The sequence below is a fragment of the Ambystoma mexicanum genome, chromosome 7q (assembly GCF_040938575.1).
Source record: "Ambystoma mexicanum isolate Mex_15411 chromosome 7q, UKY_AmexF1_1, whole genome shotgun sequence".
Lineage (NCBI taxonomy): Eukaryota > Metazoa > Chordata > Amphibia > Caudata > Ambystomatidae > Ambystoma > Ambystoma mexicanum.
The window spans coordinates 878,575,728-878,598,076 of record NC_090941.1 but is presented as its reverse complement, the minus strand read 5'-3'; the positions used below and the strand labels follow the sequence as shown (position 1 = coordinate 878,598,076).

Genomic DNA, 22,349 nt, shown 5'->3' with positions numbered 1-22,349 from the left:
TAGTAAAATGAAATTGGCTTTACTTACCTTTTCATTATGTAAGTCCATCTTATGTGGAGTGTAGGGGGTTACTTAGTAGCCACTTTTCCTACTTACTCATGTAACATTTGTTACCCTCACAACTTTAAATGGCTGGTGGCAGTGGTTTAATTTTCCTACCATTGTGCTTTTCTACCTTAGGCTGAATCCTTAGCTGCGGTATTGCACCCATCGTTGACCATTATGTCAAAATGGCCCGGTCTTCTTTTTTCACCATTTCTTGTTTGTGAGGTGTTTCATGGGTTTTACCCTGCGCACCAAGCCAGGTTTAAACCCTTTGTTCATTTTGCCAATGGCGGGCTTCAGTACTGAAACCTGCCTCTGACTCCAGTGTGTCTGCAAGGGCAGGAAGTGAGGAAGATGCCCGAAACGCCCCTGCCCTTTGTCTCCATGGTTACCTGAATGCACCCAGTCCTGATTGGCTGGATGTCCTTGTCGGAGAGCCAGCCTGCTGTGTGAGTGACAGCTAGGCTGTGCATGAATGGGAGAAACCTGCTTGAAAGGCCAGGCTTCTTGGACTGAAGACAGACTCGACCACTGGGAAGAACAACCCGATGAAGAAACAGTGAACAAAGCTTGCTGCATCCTCCTGAACCATTGAACTGCCTGGTGAAGCTCTGCTACTGTGCTAAAACTCCTTTTTCTGATCGACAAGAGAAGCTATGCAAAGGACGACTTCTTCCTTTGGGTTAGTGGGACCAACTAACCCCGAGACAAACTTTATTGGAAGACCTTCTCCAACTGGTTGTACTTCTTTGCTGCTGCTGCAACTTAGTGCCAAGGGTCGAGAAATCTGTAGTCGAGTGCAATGTCTGTAAGCCAGCCAAAAGCCCCAGGAATCTCCTGAGGACCCACCAGAAGCATGATGACCCAAGCTTGAGTCACCTCACCAGAGTGGAGAACTCAAGGAGTGAAGGAAGCCTAACCAGTGTCCAAGATCAGCGGTGGTGTTGTTTACCGAGTGCTAAAAAAGCGAAGTGCCGCTGATCCGAAAAGTGCCCGTAGCTGCGGCTGACCATCAAATAGCTGTTGCAGGAGTCCCCAGATGTACTCCCTCTTGTCCCCATGACTGAGGCCCAGGAAACAGGATCTGCATCACTGCAACCAGACAGGAGCCAGCCGGATCCTCCTCTTCTAATCAAAGGTACTGTTCTGACTTTGGGGTACTTACCTCATTGTGTGTAGCTTGCTCTTCTCAGTTGAGACTTGCTGTAGTTGCGTTTTCTAGCATTGATTGTAGCTCTAACTTTCACAAGTATAACAGCTTGTGACCCTACACTGATTTTTCTTCAACAAACTCTCTAACTTTGTGCAAGACTTATACTATCTAAGAATTGCCTGTGCTCCATAGACTTCAGCTGTCCTGGAATCCTTGTAGACTTTTCTATTCCATTGACTTTGATTCTTGCTGTCCCTCATAGGTAATGCATTGGTTTTAAACTGATATTTCTGGGAAAGGTTTTTATTTAGACTTCATTGGAATATTTAAAGTGCTCACATGCTCTGAGAACCTGTTTAACCTTTTTCCTTCCTCTGACCTTTCCTTTCTGCCAACCTCAGAATTTACAAAGTGTACATGTGCTATATAAAGGCCATTACTGTCCTAGTTAGTGAAGTCACCTCAGGGTTTAGGAACTGTGTATGAAGCATCGCTAAAGAGTATCTATGTTCCTTGGGTTGATTTTGAGAAAGTATTTTCAAGTGTATTTTTATTGTTGAACACTGCCCTTTTTTAAAGAATGCTTATTTAAAAATAACCATTAAATACATAAAAAAATATTTTAACTAAAAACCTAGAGTCTAAGTGTTACTTTGATACTTGTTTTGGTGGATTTCATTGCTACAGCTTTACAACTCACATTTACCCCCCTTGAGATAGGCTGGCTGCTCAGTCACACTATCAACTTGTGTAGTACAGAGCTATACCAATAGGTGGGTTACCTAATACCAAGAGAACAAGAGTTGTGTAGTCTCCCACAGGGTTACTACATCAATTTTTGCCTTACACTGTGCATGGTCTCTTAGCACGGCCCTCCCCCTGGCACAACACAGGTTTGTTCATGGGATTCGCCTCACACTAAAGCTCCTAGGGGGGCGGGATAGGTTTGTTTCCTTCCCAACACTATTGACAAGATTTGTTCACATCAAAAAATATGGTGGGTGAGGCGCGCACTCCCGGTCCTGGTCAATTGAACCTGTTGTAAAAAATAAGTAGCTGGGTCAAATCCCAAAATGGACAAAAATTCACAGGGTTAGATCCCTTCTGCTGCAAATCAGGTACTTAGTAATAACAGGGTTAGATCCCTTCTGCTGCAAATCAGGTACTTAGTAATAACAGGGTTAGATCCCTCGGCTGCATTTCTGTGGTCTGTAGTTGTTCTCCTCCTAGCGCTTTCTTATCTCAAATAATCATCAGGGAGCCTGTTGAGCAGGTGTGTCTAATTAGACTCAAAGGATTCTGGTAGCTGTAGTGAAAACGTTTTTTTCTGTTCAGGTGACCAGCAACCGACACCCCTCCAAAGCACAAGTCCTTCCCAAATTAGGGGGAGGAGAGAGAACCAACTTTATGATTCTCCAAAGTGGGGCACAGTCACCCCGTGGCGCTGCCTCTGGAGCCCGGGACTCCCATAACATTCAGTTCAAAAAATATGGTGGGTGAGGCGCGCACTCCCGGTCCTGGTCAATTGAACCTGTTGTAAAAAATAAGTAGCTGGGTCAAATCCCAAAATGGACAAAAATTCTCAGGGTTAGATCCCTTCTGCTGCAAATCAGGTACTTAGTAATAACAGGGTTAGATCCCTTGCTGCAAATCAGGTACTCAGTAATAACAGGGTTAGATCCCTCGGCTGCATTTCTGTGGTCTGTAGTTGTTCTCCTCCTAGCGCTTTCTTATCTCAAATAATCATCAGGGAGGCTGTTGAGCAGGTGTGTCTAATTAGACTCAAAGGATTCTGGTAGCTGTAGTGAAAACGTTTTTTTCTGTTCAGGTGACCATCAACCGACACCCCTCCAAAGCACAAGTCTTTCCCAAATTAGGGGGAGGAGAGAGAACCAACTTTATGATTCTCCAAAGTGGGGCACAGTCACCCCGTGGCGCTGCCTCTGGAGCCCGGGACTCCCATAACATTCAGTTAAAAAAATATGGTGGGTGAGGCGCGCACTCCCGGTCCTGGTCAATTGAACCTGTTGTAAAAAATAAGTAGCTGGGTCAAATCCCAAAATGGACAAAAATGCACAGGGTTAGATCCCTTCTGCTGCAAATCAGGTACTTAGTAATAACAGGGTTAGATCCCTTGCTGCAAATCAGGTACTCAGTAATAACAGGGTTAGATCCCTCGGCTGCATTTCTGTGGTCTGTAGTTGTTCTCCTCCTAGCGCTTTCTTATCTCAAATAATCATCAGGGAGGCTGTTGAGCAGGTGTGTCTAATTAGACTCAAAGGATTCTGGTAGCTGTAGTGAAAACGTTTTTTTTCTGTTCAGGTGACCAGCAACCGACACCCCTCCAAAGCACAAGTCCTTCCCAAATTAGGGGGAGGAGAGAGAACCAACTTTATGATTCTCCAAAGTGGGGCACAGTCACCCCGTGGCGCTGCCTCTGGAGCCCGGGACTCCCATAACATTCAGTTCAAAAAATATGGTGGGTGAGGCGCGCACTCCCGGTCCTGGTCAATTGAACCTGTTGTAAAAAATAAGTAGCTGGGTCAAATCCCAAAATGGACAAAAATTCACAGGGTTAGATCCCTTCTGCTGCAAATCAGGTACTTAGTAATAACAGGGTTAGATCCCTTGCTGCAAATCAGGTACTCAGTAATAACAGGGCTAGATCCCTCGGCTGCATTTCTGTGGTCTGTAGTTGTTCTCCTCCTAGCGCTTTCTTATCTCAAAAAATCCCAGCTACTTATTATATTTTTTGCAACAGGTTCAATTGACCAGGACCGGGAGTGCGCGTCTCACCCACCTTCTTTTTTGTACTGAATGCTATGGGAGTCCCGGGCTCCAGAGGCAGCGCCACGGGGTGACTGTGCCCCACTTTGGAGAATCATAAAGATGGTTCTCTCCCCTCCCCCAAATTTGGGAATGACTTGTGCTTTGGAGGGGTGTCGGTTGCTGGTCACCTGAACAGAAAAAAACGTTTTCACTACAGCTACCAGAATCCTTTGAGTCTAATTAGACACACCTGCTCAACAGCCTCCCTGATGATTATTTAAGATAAGAAAGCGCTAGGAGGAGAACAACTACAGACCACAGAACTGCAGCTGAGGGATTTAACCCTGTTATTACTGAGTACCTGATTTGCAGCAAGAGATCTAACCCTGTTATTACTGAGTACCTGATTTGCAGCAGAAGGGATCTAACCCTGTGAATATTTGTCCATTTTGGGATTTGACCCAGCTACTTATTATATTTTTTGCAACAGGTTCAATTGACCAGGACCGGGAGTGCGCGCCTCAGCCACCTTCTTTTTTGTACTGAATGCTATGGGAGTCCCGGGCTCCAGAGGCAGCGCCACGGGGTGACTGTGCCCCACTTTGGAGAATCATAAAGATGGTTCTCTCCCCTCCCCCAAATTTGGGAAGGACTTGTGCTTTGGAGGGGTGTCGGTTGCTGGTCACCGGAACAGAAAAAAACGTTTTCACTACAGCTACCAGAATCCTTTGAGTCTAATTAGACACACCTGCTCAACAGCCTCCCTGATGATTATTTGAGATAAGAAAGCGCTAGGAGGAGAACAACTACAGACCACAGAACTGCAGCTGAGGGATTTAACCCTGTTATTACTGAGTACCTGATTTGCAGCAAGGGATCTAACCTTGTTATTACTGAGTACCTGATTTGCAGCAGAAGGGATCTAACCCTGTGAATATTTGTCCATTTTGGGATTTGACCCAGCTACTTATTATATTTTTTGCAACTGGTTCAATTGACCAGGACCGGGAGTGCGCGCCTCACCCACCTTCTTTTTTGTACTGGAAGTTTTGTTCACACCCTGATGTAGAATTGACTGTCATCGCACCTGACATCATTAAATAAGTAGACATTAAAAATAATATTTCTATCTGTCTTTTCCATAATGAAATGCAAGCGTGACATCACTAATTTGGTTTTAAAAATCCAAAGAATGTTCGTGCACACCTGTGGGCATGTTTCTACAGAGGGGTTGCTTTTCTGCATTTGACAGCACATGTCATTTGTGAATGTGGTTTCAGTTTTGAAAGGCGTGAACATGCCGCCTTCACTTTCCAGTTTGTGCAATCGCATGTGGATTGGAAAAGCACATCTGGGGCCTCATTATGGAAATGCTGCAATAGTGCGAATGGGCACCGTATTGGCACTAGGGTAATCATTGTTCTGGTGCATTGAACAAAGACTGTTTTACTCTTTCGAAATGTTTTCCAAGTGCTAATGCTATGTTAAGTACAATTGCACCTGTGTTAAGATGTAGTAATGAGGCCCCGAGCGTGTGCATATTTTTCGAGCACCTTGTGATGCTCTTTGGGAATCAGGAGCATTTTTTGTAATGCAAGTGGAGGAAATGTGCTAGTGCATCCCTTCACCGTCGTCAAAGAATGTTACCCTACGTTTGTGATCAAGTCGGAAAGAAAAGGAATATATGGCAGTCTTTTGTGTGGTATACAATCGCGGTAGAATATGAGCTACAAATGACATAATAAATATAATGTGATGCAAAGGTACTCTAAGATATGTTGTTCAGGTTAAAACAACATTGTCCATCTCTCTTTATCATCTAGAGACTATGCTGCTTCCAGATCCCAGCTGTTATCCTTTGCTGAATTTGGCGCTAGAGCAGAGACGGACAGCCTTCTCTTTGACTTGTCCTATTTTAAGGCTAAAACAGAGGTACGTAAAGTTCCATCTTCCTAAGCATTGTATACGACCACTAGGTTTCAATAAATTGCTATTCTTGGATTCCATTAACATAGTTGATATGGTGGGTGTGTGTAGTTGCAATGGACCAAAAGAACTTGGGAGAAGACATGCAAGCAATCCACGAGAGTCCAGCAATTTACTGAGTTGGTGCACTTGGAACCGGGAACCGAACCTATGCTGCGTAGTAGGTCTGATGAATGATTTGCTGAACTAGACAGGGGTACACATGCAGAAGGCCTCGGCCTTTCCTGCATAATAAAGCACTCAGACTAGCGCCCATTCGTCCCATTAACAACACACATTCAGAGGTTGAAGTGTACAAAAAGAAGTAGTGGAACAACGTTCTCTGCTGGCCTGTCTCTGCCCCCCACAAACCCCATTGCATGCCCCTCCCACACACCATAGAAACCCCTAAACTAATAGGCCTGCTGTTTAAGGGAACGTCTAGTGCTGTGCCTTGAAGTGCAAGTTTCAACTTCTTCCTACACTTTTATTTTAAAACAAAACCCAGGGAGTTGATTCACCAAAATTCCAGGGTTGGCGGTAGTGACATCACAGACCTGATTACATCACAGGATGTGATGTCATTTGATCTTTGACCTAGGTGGCTTCAGCTCCTCTTTAACCCTGATGGCATTACCGGAAGTGGCTTGCAGGTCTAAAACATTTTAAAATACCAAATACATACCGAAGCAGACAAGAATATTTTAGATACCAGCCCCATTTTAACAAAGGTGCTACCTTCATATGCTCTGGAAGGGGTTGTGATATGATATGGTTGGACCCAATAGTACAACCTAAGCTGATGCAATATTGGTTCCTCCATTGGGTTCGCTATTTGAAGATTTGAATATATCTTTAAGCAATAATTATTACAAAGCATTGATACATTTTGGGGAGTGTTGTGACTCGATTCTTGCTGAAATGGACTCTGACGAACTTACATTGATGGAAAGCCTGGTGAAGATGTATAACAAAATGAAAATTGTAAAATGGTGAAAGCTATACAGAGAATGTCATTGTATGAACTACAAAGGTATAAAACTACACAACTGAGGAAATATAAGGAGACACAGTCCTCTGTGATGAGATTCACAGGGCTGAAATTTTGTTGCATTTATATGCACTTTCATCTTAACTTACTAGGGTACATGCAAAGGTCGGGTCACATAAGAGGGATACCTTGGCAAGAAAGAAATTGTCGGCTCTGAAAAAAGTGGGGGGAGACAGAAACACTAAAACATTGGCTGATTGGCCTCAGCGCAACACTACGGCCAAGGGAAGCATGGTTGGGAAAGTTCATAAGGAGATTAGAGGATTTAAACAGTGGAATCATGTTGGCTAGGCTCTTGTATGCATACTCTGGGCCTAATTCACAGAAGCAATTTATAATGGCAACCCCCATTAGAAAACGCTCTGTGAATCATGGCCTCTATCTCAATGGCCATTGCTTCAGTGAATATTTTAAGAGTGATGCACAAAAAGCTGGGGGGAGATGTTGTTCTCGCTTAGTCCACCATAATGAAGTAGGGTAGGGAGTTCTGAGAGCTAAATTGTACTACTACTTATGGCAGTGCAAAATGTCATCATTTGCATATAGCTCAAGTAACAATGTACAGTGGATAAAATAAACATATCTATATACATATGCACTGCACTGTCAGAAAACTATAAACAAGACCCCCAGACTATACTACAATCTAATCAGTCTGCTTGATCAGAAAATGAGCTAAAGTATAAGATTCATCCCACAATTAAAAAAAACCTGATCAACTACCACCCCCAGCCCATCGACAGAAAACTATGGATCTATTATACATTTGTTCAATTTTCTCAAACTTAGTATCTTCTTTTTAATTTTCACAGAAACAAATACATTACAGAATAATCTCTTTGCAAAAAATAATGTTTCCTGTTTTTCACAAAAGGTAAGTACATCCATGCAAACTTTACAATCCTCTTAACATGTTTCCACTTGTACTGTAGCAATAACAACTGGAACTGCATTCTTCATAAGCCACTTACAGTCCACAGACCAATTTATAGGCCCAAGCAAACCAAGGTCCTTAACACTGGACACCAATAGCACCATTACAGGGCCAATAATCCACGCAGAGGGATTATTATTAATATTAATCTATATTGCAGGTAGGTGAATATTCTGGCCAATGCTCAACTTTAGAAATAAAACATCAGTTGACTAATAATCTCGTGTCAACATTCGACATGAGATTATTAGTCAACTGATGTTTTATTTCTAAAGATGAACATTGGTACAGAGTATTCACCTAGCTGTAAAATAGACTGCATTTATGTTTGACTGTCTAGTTGATAACAGTGTAGGTTAGGCGTCTGCAGCACAAGCACCACAATTTATATACATACAATGTAGGTGCACTGCATAATATTCACTTACCTGAGTCATTATATCAATAATATTAGCATCAACGTTTAAAATCTTGTGTGCTAATAGAAATGCATTTGTTTGCCACAACCAATTCTTCCAAACACATACTCACCCAGCATAACCATCAGGGAAATGAAAAAGAAGGTGCTGTGCAAAGCCACTCTGCCTTTAACATTCTGGCCCTGAGAGCCTGAGAGAATATGACAAATGATACAGCATGACAAAGCTAAACCAACAGATGAGTGGGACAGGGGAGCAGGAGAGGTAAGGGCAAAAGCATCTACGCAAAACATTTGTCTAGATGCACTTTATTAAGCTGTATACAATTCCATGCAGACTATAGCTACAAAGAACTATATTAGCTGTATGAACGATCAGAAAACAAATCACACATTAGGCTTGAGGGACGGACACATACGCCTCTTTGCTTCCAGGTCTTGCACAAATCGGACAGTATGTCATTCCAATCCATTATTCAAGCCAACCCCTCTGAGTCTCCAGTTCACCTCCAAAGTGGCATAACCCCTTCTGTCTTCACAAAACTACGTTTTAATTATTCCCACCACTACACAATCACCCCACCTGTTTCAAAAGACCCCATGGAAGGTGCTTTAGAAACATACCAAATGTGTCAAGCCAAAGGCTCTCCAATGAGTGTATGGGAACAAGTTTAGAAGCACACTGTTTTCAACTAATCATCCCTGCAGGATGAGGAGGGAGATATGATGGCAAACCTTTGAAAATCAGTGTGTCAGAGTATCCTTCTCTCAGAATGTTCTCTGATGAGCTCAGATACCATCAGACATAGAATACATTTTCCATCTTCTATTTGAAAGGGAATTAGCAACTCTATTCTATGGACTTGCCAATTAGCTAAAACTGGAACCCACTTTGTCAATATATCAGCTGGTGAACTATTTCAAAAGATAAAAGACATAGATGACATTTTGGAGTCAAGTATTAGAAATATTTTGGAAAATATTTGTTCCACAAAAGAATACTAGTTCCAACATCTTGCTGACATGCGATGTATGCTAAGGAACCACCCAGGTCCGCCCACATAGTTGTTACACTCAGTGTACAGCACATGTATAGGATGATTTACATGACTTCCTTTGCACTGCAAATCAAAATATAGAAGGATTAGGCTTAAAAAGCACACAAAGTAGACCCGGTTCACTAGATTCAGTGACTGTTTCATGTTGCTACTACCATTGTTATATTGCATGTTACATTTTAACTGAAATTGCCCTCCACTTGGAGAAGCAGAACACTATTGTTAGAGAAAAGAAAACCAGTTTAGAGGAGCACCACATGTACATGTGCTTCTCTGGATAAAATCACCCCCAAATGTTGCCATGATAGTAATAACAATGTCTTAAAATGTGTTGAAAAGGACTTTGCCTGCAACATCCCTATAGAATAAATAAATAATGATCTACAAACTTAAGTCCTTCTTTGAAAACATTGGTTTATATTAAAAAGCAGAATACTTCACATACAAAAATCTCACACCAAATGAAGCATCTGGCAGATGTGTAGTCTTACATTGTGAAGGAAGTTTAGTAAAACATTCAACACCTAGTTTAATAAACCATATTAAACTAATGTTCAAAATTGCAGACCACAAAGAATTGTATAACGTGGCTCTTTATAGTTATTCAAGCCTGGAACAAACTAAGAATTATTAAGTGACCATGATATATTTCGAGCTCCTTTTGATGCAAATGAAAGTAGCCTAATAAATTAGAAATGTAAACAATACAAGGACATGTTAGAAGATTAGTCTTGTCTAGAAGAACAGATAGAAACAGGAATTGGTAAAGAAACGTCAGAAGGGTGTCCACCATAACTGGCAGGTAGCCAAGAACTACTTGGAGACCCACTTATTTAAAATGATTCAGGAATAGCAACAACTGTAATAGAAAACACTATGGTACAATCTGAAAAGTATTTATCAGTGCCCATATCACAGTTAAATGAACATTTACCTGGAAGTCACTAAAGAATTGTACATGGATTACACATGGAATTGTAATTGCAACACATGCAATTATAATAATAACACACCTCTGCTCTTGAATACTAGATGTCAGGTTGGTTCTGGCACACCTTATCTAACTGAATCAATCTGTAAATTCTTGCTAGAAAAACAGACACCAACCTTTTAACTGTTATTACACCCCCACAGTTCTAGCTGCTTAAAACATAGAAGGGCATACCTTTACACTGACCATTACTTCTTTGAGTGGAACATCAGAACAAACTGGAGCATCCCAAATGGTCTGCAAATGCTGAATTAGGCAGAATTCTATGACAAATGAAAGTTCTAATAGATGACGTAATTATGGTTTCTAACTTAATGGTAGCCTTAATTCACAGAGGAATGCAAGTCCTATGAGAATGGATATGAACAATGTTTTGGAGGAAAACAAACAATTTACTGTTAACGTCATTCAAAGGCCAACCTATATTGAAAATATTAGGTCACAAAGAATGCTGGACCACACTCTACAGCATAGGGGATGTAAATCCAGGGTGTCATATTTGCTATGGTGAACACCGACAAAATATGTCACAATTCTAAAGAGCACAACATTTGTTGTACTTATTGAACAAGCAAAAGCATCCTTACAAAGTACATTTTTATATGAATTGTATGGACATAATACATCAGGCACTCAAGTGTTGGACCAATTAACACAACCAAATCAACAATGTAGGTGGTAAATGTCAACTCTTGGATACTGCACCCAGTTTCATGATGCAATGCTTCAAAATGAAAGGCTACCCATAATCCACATCAACTGCATTGGCAAATTTGAAGTTCATGTCATGACACTCCCTCTGTGTCAATATGCTACTAGATGCCTAGAGAAATTAGTATCTAGCACAGCTGAAGTAGAAGAAGTAACAATTCTCTGCTTCAACTTTAGAGTCATTCTAAGATCACACCATGATGTAGACCAGGGTGTAGTTAATAGGTAAATGGGAACAGTTGTTGGTTAACAATCATAGCTAAGTGAAAATAATATCCAACGTGTCCCCATAACATTTGACAAACTTGAAGAAATTAAATAAATGCCTCGCAGTAGAGCACATTTTCTTCTTTTAAAAGGCAGGTATATACACACAGAACAGTTTGGCCTGCCTCTCGCATACACTGCAGGAGTTCAAAAGTGACAAGGTCTACCCCTCAACCATACACAAACACTTGTAGACACTGGCAATTAAGTCTTTAAACAAGGTATGACCTACATTGCACTCTCACGTGTTTGTACACTCACAGATCTATGTTCACTGAATTTAAGTGCAATAAATTCAAAACAAACATCCCTTGCATTATTGAATATAATAGATTATGTGCATTGCACACTCCACACTTGGATATATACCATGTATCTGAAACATTAAACCTTCAAATGGAAAAGTAGTACAGAAAGGAAGCTCCATCATAAACAAAAAACATCACACAGATCTCAAATTCATCACATCCATATCCACTGGTCTTTTTAAATGTCAGTACATCACCACAGCATATAGCTATGCAATTGTAGTAATCAATCTTCTGTTCCAATGTTCACCACTTCTGAACACATTTTACTTACATGGCTCAGAACAGCTATATGTACAGCTCTGTCTCCTGCTACAAGCAATTGGATCTGGAAGTTCCCAAGGCTGGCCCTCTGGTGGATCACTGCTGCATCTTCTATGTCCTCTCTCTCTAAATCCCCCTCTAGTGGCTCTCCTCCCCACTAGAGGGGCATGCCCCTGGAGATTGTGCTTGTTCTCTAAGTTTTACTACATTTGATCTTGGTACAGGACATAGTGGTATGCCACTGTCACAACTACCGAGCATAAGGTTTAGGCCGGAGCCCTGTGACAAATACATTAGTTACTACTTCCTGGACTACATCTTCAAGTTAAACTATGCATGAATGCAGTGTGAATACTATTTTTAAACAGCATGAATAGTCCACCAGGGACTATCTGTTATTCTGCATGCAGTTGTTGATTTTGCCCCTATTCATCTTCCATGGCATGTATCTGGTGTAGTGGTTAGCAGTCTGCTTTGAACTCATTGCAATTCACTTCCCATTTATGGGTCCACTGTGACCTTATTGCACAAGTCTCTGTTGTACCTCTGGTGGCATAAATACCCTCATGAAGTGATTTCTATCAGCCAATGTGGGGTTGTAACATTGGATGGCAGTCTGGAGTTTTTCAACAAATCTCTGGGTTTCCTCTCTATAATATTTAGGAATTTATTGACCGTGTTTCTTAAGTCTCTAGAATACCAAGGAACATATACCTTCACAAAGTTATTTTCTTCCCCATCTGTGCTTGTCATTCTATCTCCGGGCACTTGTCTCAAAGTTTCTTCACGTTTCAGAGGGTTTGTTCCATAGTTTGTACCTTCTGTCTTCAAAGAGGCAGTAAATGGAGATTCATTGAGTATCTCTGAGAAACTGGGTTTGGCTAACTACCCGTGGTTTGCTGTTGGGCCATAGGCTGGCTGGAGTTTGAAAGTTATGGTAAAGCACAGCTGGGCTGCATATGCATTCTTCACATCCAGGAGCTCACAGACCACACTCTAAGACCACAAGACGAGCGAACAATGAGCCGGCAGCATTGCTAGGTAAAGCCCAGCTGGGCTGCATATACTTGACCTGCTATTTGTTAAATTATTGTTTCAGTCACAATTGCACTCCATGACCTTAATATTGCAGCAGGGCTGCTCTAACTTCTATAGTTTGCTCTGCCCATGTAAAGAAGAGGCAATCAAATGTCCAACCATCAGCATAGCCAGTGGAGCTGTTTAAAACCTGTGGCCATATACTTGCTAACATGGCCAGCACAATTTCATGCTCTGGTCTGCCTCCTCTGCCCGCCCAGCCTCTGCTCTGATGGCCCAATCTTTCCACTTTTAGCCATCCTGGGATCCGGCAGGCATGATCTGGCCCCCAACCAAGCCAACACTAATGCACCTGTCTGGCCTCTTCACCCCTTTGCATGTTCGCCTCCAGGAGCTCCCAGGCTTCACTCCAAGACCATGAGGCAACTGAACAACGAGCCGGCATCATTGCTAGGTAAAGCACAGCTGAACTTCATATGCTTGACCTTATATTTGCAATTGTATTCTTTCATTCACAATCACTTTCTATCACCTAATTATTGCAGCAGGGCTGCTCTATCTTCAATAGTGTGCTCTGCCCATGCAAAGAAGCAGCAATCAAATTTTAAACCATTAGCATAGGCCAGTGGGACTGTTTAAAACCTGTTGCCATATACTTGCTGTCATTGAATAAACCAAATGAAGGTCCAACAAGGTAAATCAGTGAACCCAATCCAATCCTCATCACCCTCTGAGAAAAGCCTTGTAACACATATTGGCCAACCTCAAAGTATCCAGCTTATACTTCATTAAAATAAACTAAATGTTATTATAAAATACATAAATACAATGGCATAGCCACCCTATACTTACATTTGAACAATTGTTAAAAAACATACATCCATTTTCCACATCAGATTGTATAAAAATGAATACTCCAATTAGTACAAAGATAACATACTGTTGCATGCTTTGCCTTTTTAATTGCATTTGAACGTGGGCACTCTCTGATACCTTTGACTGTATTCAAACTGAGCCCCTCAGCTGCATCTATAAAATATCGATTCTGGGCATTCATGTTGTGATACAACTGCTTTCTGCATTGTTACCATTTTTCACTGGACCCCTGACATCTGTATTGGCTGCTAGGCTGCCTGGTGAATTCCTCCTGGCTCACGCCTGGTGAATTCCTCCTGCAGTGTGTGGGATGTCTTAACCCACTAATCCAAGCTCTGCAACATCACTGTGCATTGCTGGCAGCAGAAACATCATAATGGCCTCCAGAAAGCATGCTGCTCGCCAGAAATCAACAGAAAGTGTGCAGTGAAAACCTGAAAAATAGGCCACCATCTACTTTTGCCTATGTCAGTGGTAACACAGGAGACCACTGCCAAAACCCATCATTTAGCTGCTCAAAGAGCAAAATCATTGCAAAATAAACAGAGCTAGTTTAAAAAATCTGTTTTTATTTGGTGTCAAATTTGTAGAAATCATGGCTTACAAACCACCCAAAAAGATCCAACCTCCTTGTTGGGTGGTAAACATCATTCTCCCGCAAGAATCTACATAAATATAAAGTCTACAGAAGTGTATCTATATCTGAACAAAGTATACCTTTGAGGATTGCTTGCTGGAAGAAATCTGTCAACAATGGGTGTAATACCGTTACTTGCCTCTACCAGAAGGCGGCGTTTTAAAACCATTTTGGGTAAAGTTGAACATGGAACTCAAACTATGCCAAAGAAAGACTTGCTATCAGAAGCCTAAGAGGTGGATACAATTTAAAACTATATTCTGAAAAGGCTTGAAGCAAGAAATTGTTTAATGTATGTGTTTTAGAAATTTGAGTTATATTATAAGAAAAGACAATTTGTAGACATTGGGTTAAGAGTTAAAGTATCCCACACTGTGTTTCAAACAAATTCCCCACCTTCTCCCTGGACAAAGGAAACTTCCCCCTGCCCTTGGCTAAGAGATTGACAGGCTGTTGTGAATAGGAACTAGGAAGGGCACCCTGGCCTGTTGCTCTGAGTGCAGACAAAGGAGTCCTTCAGCTGAATAGAAAATGCTAATTCGGGTGTGACTGACAACAAACTGCTGGCAGGAAGAAGGACATGTGACCCTCTGAGTCAGCCCAGCTCTGGGGGCGGACCAGACTGAAATGTGGATTCAACATTGGAGTAAATATATGTTTTAGAAAAATGCTTATAACAAATTGCACTGAACTGACAAAAATGTGAAACTTTGAGATTGTTAAAATGAAAAATTCACTCGCAGTTTAAGACTAAGCTGGACTCTGTGCGATGTTCTGAGACCAAACCCCAGAATTATTCATATTGTAACTATTGTCTTTATGCTAGGAACATGATGAATTACAGAAATGTGCCCATATGGGGTGTGCATGCATATATAAAAATTGTTGCAGAACTAATATTGAGAAACCCACCAAAAGCGCGAAAAAGATGTCCTTTCTGAACCAAAGCTCTTAGGAAGATGAGAATTGAACAGAAATGTACATTGGGCAATCTGTCATGTAATGTATGTAGTATTAACCAGTTGTGCATATTGTAAAGATGTTTTTTTTATGAAAAATAAGATATACTGTACAGAGGCAAAGGGGAGGGGTTTTCCTCTAAGCCATAAACATGACACAGGAGACATGCTGCTCCTTTCTCCAGTCAGGGGACAGGGAATCCTGTGACCTATCAGACCCTTAGAGGGTTGGGCATAGAGAATCAGACGCCCCTACTTTGGAAATACATAAATAGGGAATGCTGAGGACAGACAAGACACACACTTTCTACTTCTCAACTGATTTCTTGGCGAAGCACCCTGCAGGAAGATCCAGACATAGATCCAGAAACCAGACTCCAGAACCAAGCTCAGAACCAAACTCTAGAACCTTGAAGCAGAGAGGCCTAACCCACAAGCTGAACCTTTTTTCAGCTGGCTTTCAGAACCTTTTGCAACCTGATCCTAACCCCTAAACTTCCAAGGGGCATCTCAAAATCCAACAGCCTGGCTGAGCTGTTTTGCTATTCCAGCTAAGAACCCTGTGCTAGAACCCAGATCCAGACCCAGAGAGTAGAGCTGTATCCAGAACCCATCAGATCCAGTCCAAGAGGCAACGCAGACCGCAGTGCCTTGCTGAGAGCAGAACCCAGTGCTGAAACCTGTCCGGTGGCGAAAGAACCCCAGCCAAACCCTTGACCAGATCTTTGACGGGGCCCACTCCATTCCAAAGCCATTGGAGTGAGTATCTAATCTAGAACTGTCCATAGTCATCTCTTAATTTAAAGTAACCTAATCCAACCATTCTAACCTATCCATAACTGCATTATTGAATCTCTGTTGTCTATCCTAAGTTATTCTCTCCTCCACATAATCCTTGATAATTGTAGCATCAATCATCTATCCGCTGATATTTTTCTGAAGAGGGACAAGTGTTTTGACGGACAGGGATCAGAGCGGAGGCGCCGCTGTTCTGGTGGCTGCCCGGTGAATGTCTTGCTTCTTCATAGCTCCTTAGTATAAGCCTATCCTTGTTGGTAAATCTTTAAAGCGCATCTTCCATTTTGAAATCTTGACTTTATTTCTGAAAAATCTACTTTCACAAAAACCTCTGTAACATTTGGACCGCATGTCCTAGAACCAAAATATAACTGTCATTTTAAAGCTAAGATCCTAAGCTTTCCAACGAACCCAAAACAACATTCCTTATTATTTTTTCCGTAATCGTGTTTCACGCACGCGCAAAAATTGCTGCAAATTGCAATTTACCTCAATTTCACCACGTCTCAAAATAGCTGTTTCTTGTTTTAAACTGCTGAAATTTGTTTTCAATCTGATAATCATTCATAAATCATTGCTAGTGTTGACCTGAACCAATCCAAAGTCACTCTCACTAGTGCTGAATCCCATTTAGTGAATTAAAGTCATTTTTAGCATTCCCATTCATTGCAAACCACATTTAAAGGTGATTGACCTGTTTTAAAATCATACCTGTTCTCTCTAAGCTTGCTGGGGGGAACTGGGATTGAACTGCATTACTGATGGTATTCCTGAAACCTGTGTGCCCTCATTTCCATCACTTCATATTGCAGAGTGAGGGGAGTGAGTAGTAACAGGGGAAGGAGTGATCATATTGTCTTTTGTGGAAATCATATCAAGTTTTATTTCTGTGCTGCATTCTTTCCTATTATTTCATTTCCTTGAACCCATACAAAGTATTCTCTGCTACCTTATCCTTCCTATTCCTACTCCTAAGAGATTAAAGAGATTGTTGATATTGTAATATTACCCTTACTGATCCCCGTTCATATTCATAAGTGTGCTATTCAGGTATTATTCTATTCATAAAAGTGTGACATATATATTGTTCAATTCTTCAAATAAATCTTTTAATTTGCAAAAGAAACCTACTTCTTGGCTCAGTGAGGTCGGGGAGATCCAAAGAGAGTGGCGTTATATAAGGGTTCATCATCCAGATGTACAGAACTTTTGACATAAAAATATATAAATAAGGGTTTCCATTGGGCATCCCATACTAGGCATTGACTTAGTTGGAGTGCTGGATTGAACTCACTTACAACTGTGCATTCCGTTCTTCCTGAATCACCCACCTCCTGCACACATGGTGCTCTCTGTCTCCCCTATCTGCTCTAACTGTTACTCTATCTCCAATCCTACCTCTCACAAAGTCTGGAAAGAAGAAGTTTGAGAAAGCACTCCTGGGCTCCAACCGAAGCATCCCCATTACTGATCCCTACATCAATGCTTCCTCTAGACAGACTATCACTGACATCCTCTTCACTGTACCTTCTTTTGACCTATGGATTCCCCATATGGTCTCTATCCTATCCCCTTTTTCCTCCTCGCCATTTAATGGTGGAACCAGATGGGAAGCTCTCTTGGCATACTTTTCATCATTAAGGTGCATCATTAAAGTCTACCAAAATGGCACTATGATGGGACAGGGCTCTCATCCCAGCCTCTTCCTTCTGGATAGGCATCTCCCGTCTCTCAATAACTTCCTCCCCTCTCCTACCACTCCTCCAATGGCCATCCCTCTGGGCTCTCCACCCCCTCCGATGGGTGTACCACGTTCCTGATCCCACCTTGTTAGACCCTATGCATCATCCACAAGTCTATCTGGGGCCTGGGTCCCTGCTACATCCAACTTTCTCTCCCTAAATACCCCCCTGCTGGAGTCCTTCAGTCTCCCAGCACCAACTCTCTGCAGAGATTGGGGGGTCGATCTCTTTCTTTGGCAGGAACCTCCCTCTTGAGTGGCTTTTCTGCCCCCTCAGATTTGAGCCTGATCTCCTTAAGTTCCGTAAAGTTATCAAGACTTTCCTTTTCTCCTCATACCCTCTCGCCCTCCCTTGCTAATATCCCCCTGCCACTGCGACTGGTGCCTGGTCCCTTATTGCCTCACAGGGGCCAAGCTCTCCTCGTCCAGTCCTCCGCATCACCCCTTAACCAGCACTTCCCCTTGGGTTCTCTTCCCTGACTAGCCTGATTCTGCCCCCCTCCCCTCACACCAGCTGACCCTTGCCCCTGTTTTCCACTGACACTTGCCCTCCGATGCTCCTCTCAGCACTTACCCGGCCACTGCGGCCCCATCCCTCCTGCACTTTTCCCCTCCGTCCCCTTCCAATATCCCAGACCGCCCCCTGTACTGCCCCCTCCCCATACAATTATTGTCACAGCACTTGCATGGTCCGAATGTCACAAGGCCTACTAGGACCATTTATTGTTTTCTTCTCTGCCCCCCCGCCCCCTTTGTCTTGTGGGATCTTGAAACACTTGTATATAGGTGCCATACAAATGTCCAGTAAATAAATAAATGAGCCTATGGGCAACTGTTGAGAGAAGATCTGTCGTTGTTCAGACTTGGGCTGTCCTTTGGTACCTGCAGCCTGTGCTATCCCGCTATCCACTGGGGTCTGCCAGTCGTAGTAGCTGTCGGGGGCACAACGGTCGCATTGTCTTACAGAACCCTCAGTCTAGGCCTACATGGTGGGAAGAAGGCCTTCCACGCCATCAAGTTCACTGTTGTTATTATTATTATTATTTATTACTTATAACGCGCAACTCGCCAATCGGCCTCAGTGCGCACATAAAACTAGACAGCTACAAAACAAGAAAAGCAAACAGTAGAAGAAAGCAGTTGAGGCACCAGTGAGTCAGAGATTATATCTAATCTTCTAATTTAATCATTAAAATTTAAAAAATGCAGCATATGGAGGATTGTTCCAGAATTTCGCGGCACAATAAACAAAGCTTGTTCCACCAAAATTCTTAAGCATACACCGTGTCTGATGGAGTTTATTGTTCCCGATAGACCTGAGCAGCCTAGATATAGGAGCTTCGTGCAGTCGATCAATGAGATATTTGGGGGCATTTCCTGTTCTGCATTAGTCTACTTGTGTCAGGGTTTTACGGCGTACAGGTAGCCAATGGAACAATCTTCTGGCTTCTGACACGTGTGCAGTTTTCTTCAGACCTTTCACTGCTCTGACAGCCCCATTTTGGATGACCTGTGAAGATTGCAAGTTGGTTTATGAAGTACCCACTAACAGGCCATTATAGTAATCAGTTTTGGTGTTAATAAGGGTGCCTGCAAGATATGCCATATTATTAAATGAGAGGTAAGGCTTAACCTGCTAAACCAGTTAGGTTGAATAAGCACAGACAGATGAAAGATGCGCAACATGAGTTTTCATGGCCAGATTGCAGTCAGAAATTACCCCCAACCGTTTTTACTGATGAAGACCCTGGAATGTCAGAGCCTGCAATTTTGAATTGATGGTACCTGCTACTTGTTTAGATGCTGGCCAGAACCCACTATCAGCAGTTCTGTCTTGCTATCATTTAAAGCCAGCGAGATAGATGCCATCCATGCTTGTAATAATGAATAGGCATGATTCATGGTATAGGTATCAGAGTCATAGTTTTCTGTCAGGTCAAAGACAAGCTCAGTATCATCTGCATAATTAGTGTATTTCACCCCAAATGTGTTGAAAAGGTTGAACAGTGGATGAGTATATATGTTAAATAATATGGGGGATAGACAAAATCCCTGTGGTACTTAGGTGGACAAGCAATGCTTCATGATCTGTCAAGGAAAGGCCTGATGCATGCTGTGGCTGAGTCAGAGCAGTTGGTAAGCCCAGTAAGTCTCTTAAGCAACAGTGAGTGGTCTAAAAGATCAAAGGCCGCTAACAAGTCAAGCAGCATGAGCAGGGCAGTATGGCCTTCACCTATGATTTCAGCAAGATTGCCTCTTAAGACGATCATAGCAGTTTCTGTTCCATGTTTCCTGAAACCTGATTTGACACTGGCCCAGCAAACAATTATCTTCAATATGATTCTGTAGTTGCAGGTATACCGTCTTATCCGAGATTTTAAAATAAAAAAGGGACATTTTTGATTGGGCAGTAATTCCCAGCAACCCTAGCATCCAGCGTGGCTTTTTTGCGTAATGGTGTAACTCAGACCTCTTTCAGGCCCATCGGTACACAAGAGGTAGATAAGGAGGAGTTGACTATAAGGGGGATAAATGTGGCTTGTTTGTTAATCGCTCCCTTTTTAACACTAGTGGGACATTCTTGTTCAATTTTATGGCTACATGCTCATTGCTCGGTGACATAGATAGAGTACCTGTTTCCCAGTTCTGCCAGTCTCAAAACTTAATTCGGCAGCACCAACCCACCTTTCCTTCTCTAGAATATCTCTTGGCCTCCTCTTCTCTGCCCTGTATTTCTACCACCTTCTGAACCTTCTTCAATGTCTTCTTCTTAGATGTCTTTTCCTCATTCACCTTCCATTCGTTTCCCTTTCTTCCTTCACCTGGACTTTTATTTACTCATCTCTCACCCCTCCTTATTAATGATTATTTATCTTCCATTTTCCCCTCTTTATTTTTCTCTTGCCCTCTATTCCCCTTTCTTGGTCCTTCTTCCCTCCTATCGAGTTTCATCTTCTCACTCACCTCCTTTCTCTAGCTGCCTATGGACCTCCCAAATTCACCTCCTCCTTGGCCCAACCTCCTTCTCTCTATTTCCAATTTCAACTTCAATTCTCTTTGTTCCTTCTCCAGTCCCTGTACTGCACCTGCACTTCCTTCAAATGGCCACACCATCATTTGCTGCCTCATGACTTACCTAAGGTTCTTAATACACCGAATGGGATTATTTCAAGTGTTGGGAAGTTGGATTGCCAAATATGATTGGTTGAACTCCTACACAGCGGGGCTTTCCTGTCATTTCATGGGACCCTCCCACCCCCATTTGACATTTGGGTGGTTTCATAGGATGAGCCTATATTGCTGCCCCAAACCATTTTGAATCCATACTTGATTCATGTGCAGACCAAAACCAGACCGTTGCTTGCTCTGCAGTTTTACTTTGCTTTCCTGGATTGCAAACTGAAATGAGTTCTGTTGTTTGTGGTCTCCTGCTTAAGGAATGTAACCCAGCAATTCAGGCAGGACTGCCTATTTTGGGAAGTGTCCTTGACTGATTTGCTTATGATTGTTTCCCCCTTTACTGTTAAGGCAGATAAAGCCGTCTGAAAAACAATAGTTTGGAGGGTTACCATAGCTTTGACATTGATGTGTGATCCTTTCAAAAACTTCCAGTCATCACTCTTTAGTATTGCATTAGTCACCCCGAGGGCGACTGAGATGCCCAGAGGTGTGTTGTGCATAAAGACCCAAGCTACCACCTCACTGATGAGGCCCAATGAGTCTGAACCAACTCTGAGGTTGCTTGTCGTCTTCTGTAAAAGGAACGTGACCTAGCAATTCGGGCTAGACAGCCCCTTTGTGTTGGGGTCAAGTCTAATTTACATACAATCGTTCTACTTCTCTTATAGTAAGCTGCAGAAATAATGGTTTTGAACGTTGTACACATCTTTTCCTAGGTATTTGGTACAATTCAAGCCATCACTCTTCGGTCTTGCAACAACTAATGTGGCGCACCAGGAACAACATCAGAGTAGAGCAACAATTGATGTGGGACATTAGGTACTAATATTACAGGAGGCAGACATTAATATTGACAACAATTAAAAAGAGACCACTAGGGGTGCAAAAGTACAGTCGGACAAAAATAAATAGGGAGCAACTGGAAGTAAACTCACAGCAGGAAACGCAGTGATGCATAAATTAGTGTGGGAAACCAGGCAGTAAAATTGAAATGTGGCAACCTTTAATGTGGGATACCAGGAAGCAGAATCTCAATCAGGCAGTAATTAATGTAAGACACCAAGGAGGAAAACCACACTGGAGCAACAGTTAATGTGGAACATCAGGAAGGGAAATCACAAGGGTGGCAACCATTATTGCAGGTCACCAGCAATGACACCAGGGAGCAAGAACACAGTAGTCAACA

General features: G+C 42.3%; 1 protein-coding gene across 1 annotated transcript in view; it reads left to right on the top strand.

Annotated features, from left to right (window-relative positions):
* The first annotated feature begins 5,264 nt into the window (after nucleotides 1-5,264).
* Nucleotides 5,265-22,349, top strand: part of LOC138528089 (uncharacterized) — an 840,778-nt gene continuing 823,693 nt past the window's right edge. The window contains exons 1-2 of the mRNA XM_069639536.1: nucleotides 5,265-5,377; nucleotides 5,791-5,899. Coding sequence (XP_069495637.1) covers nucleotides 5,265-5,377; nucleotides 5,791-5,899 — 222 coding nt within the window. The remainder of the gene's footprint in view (nucleotides 5,378-5,790; nucleotides 5,900-22,349) is intronic.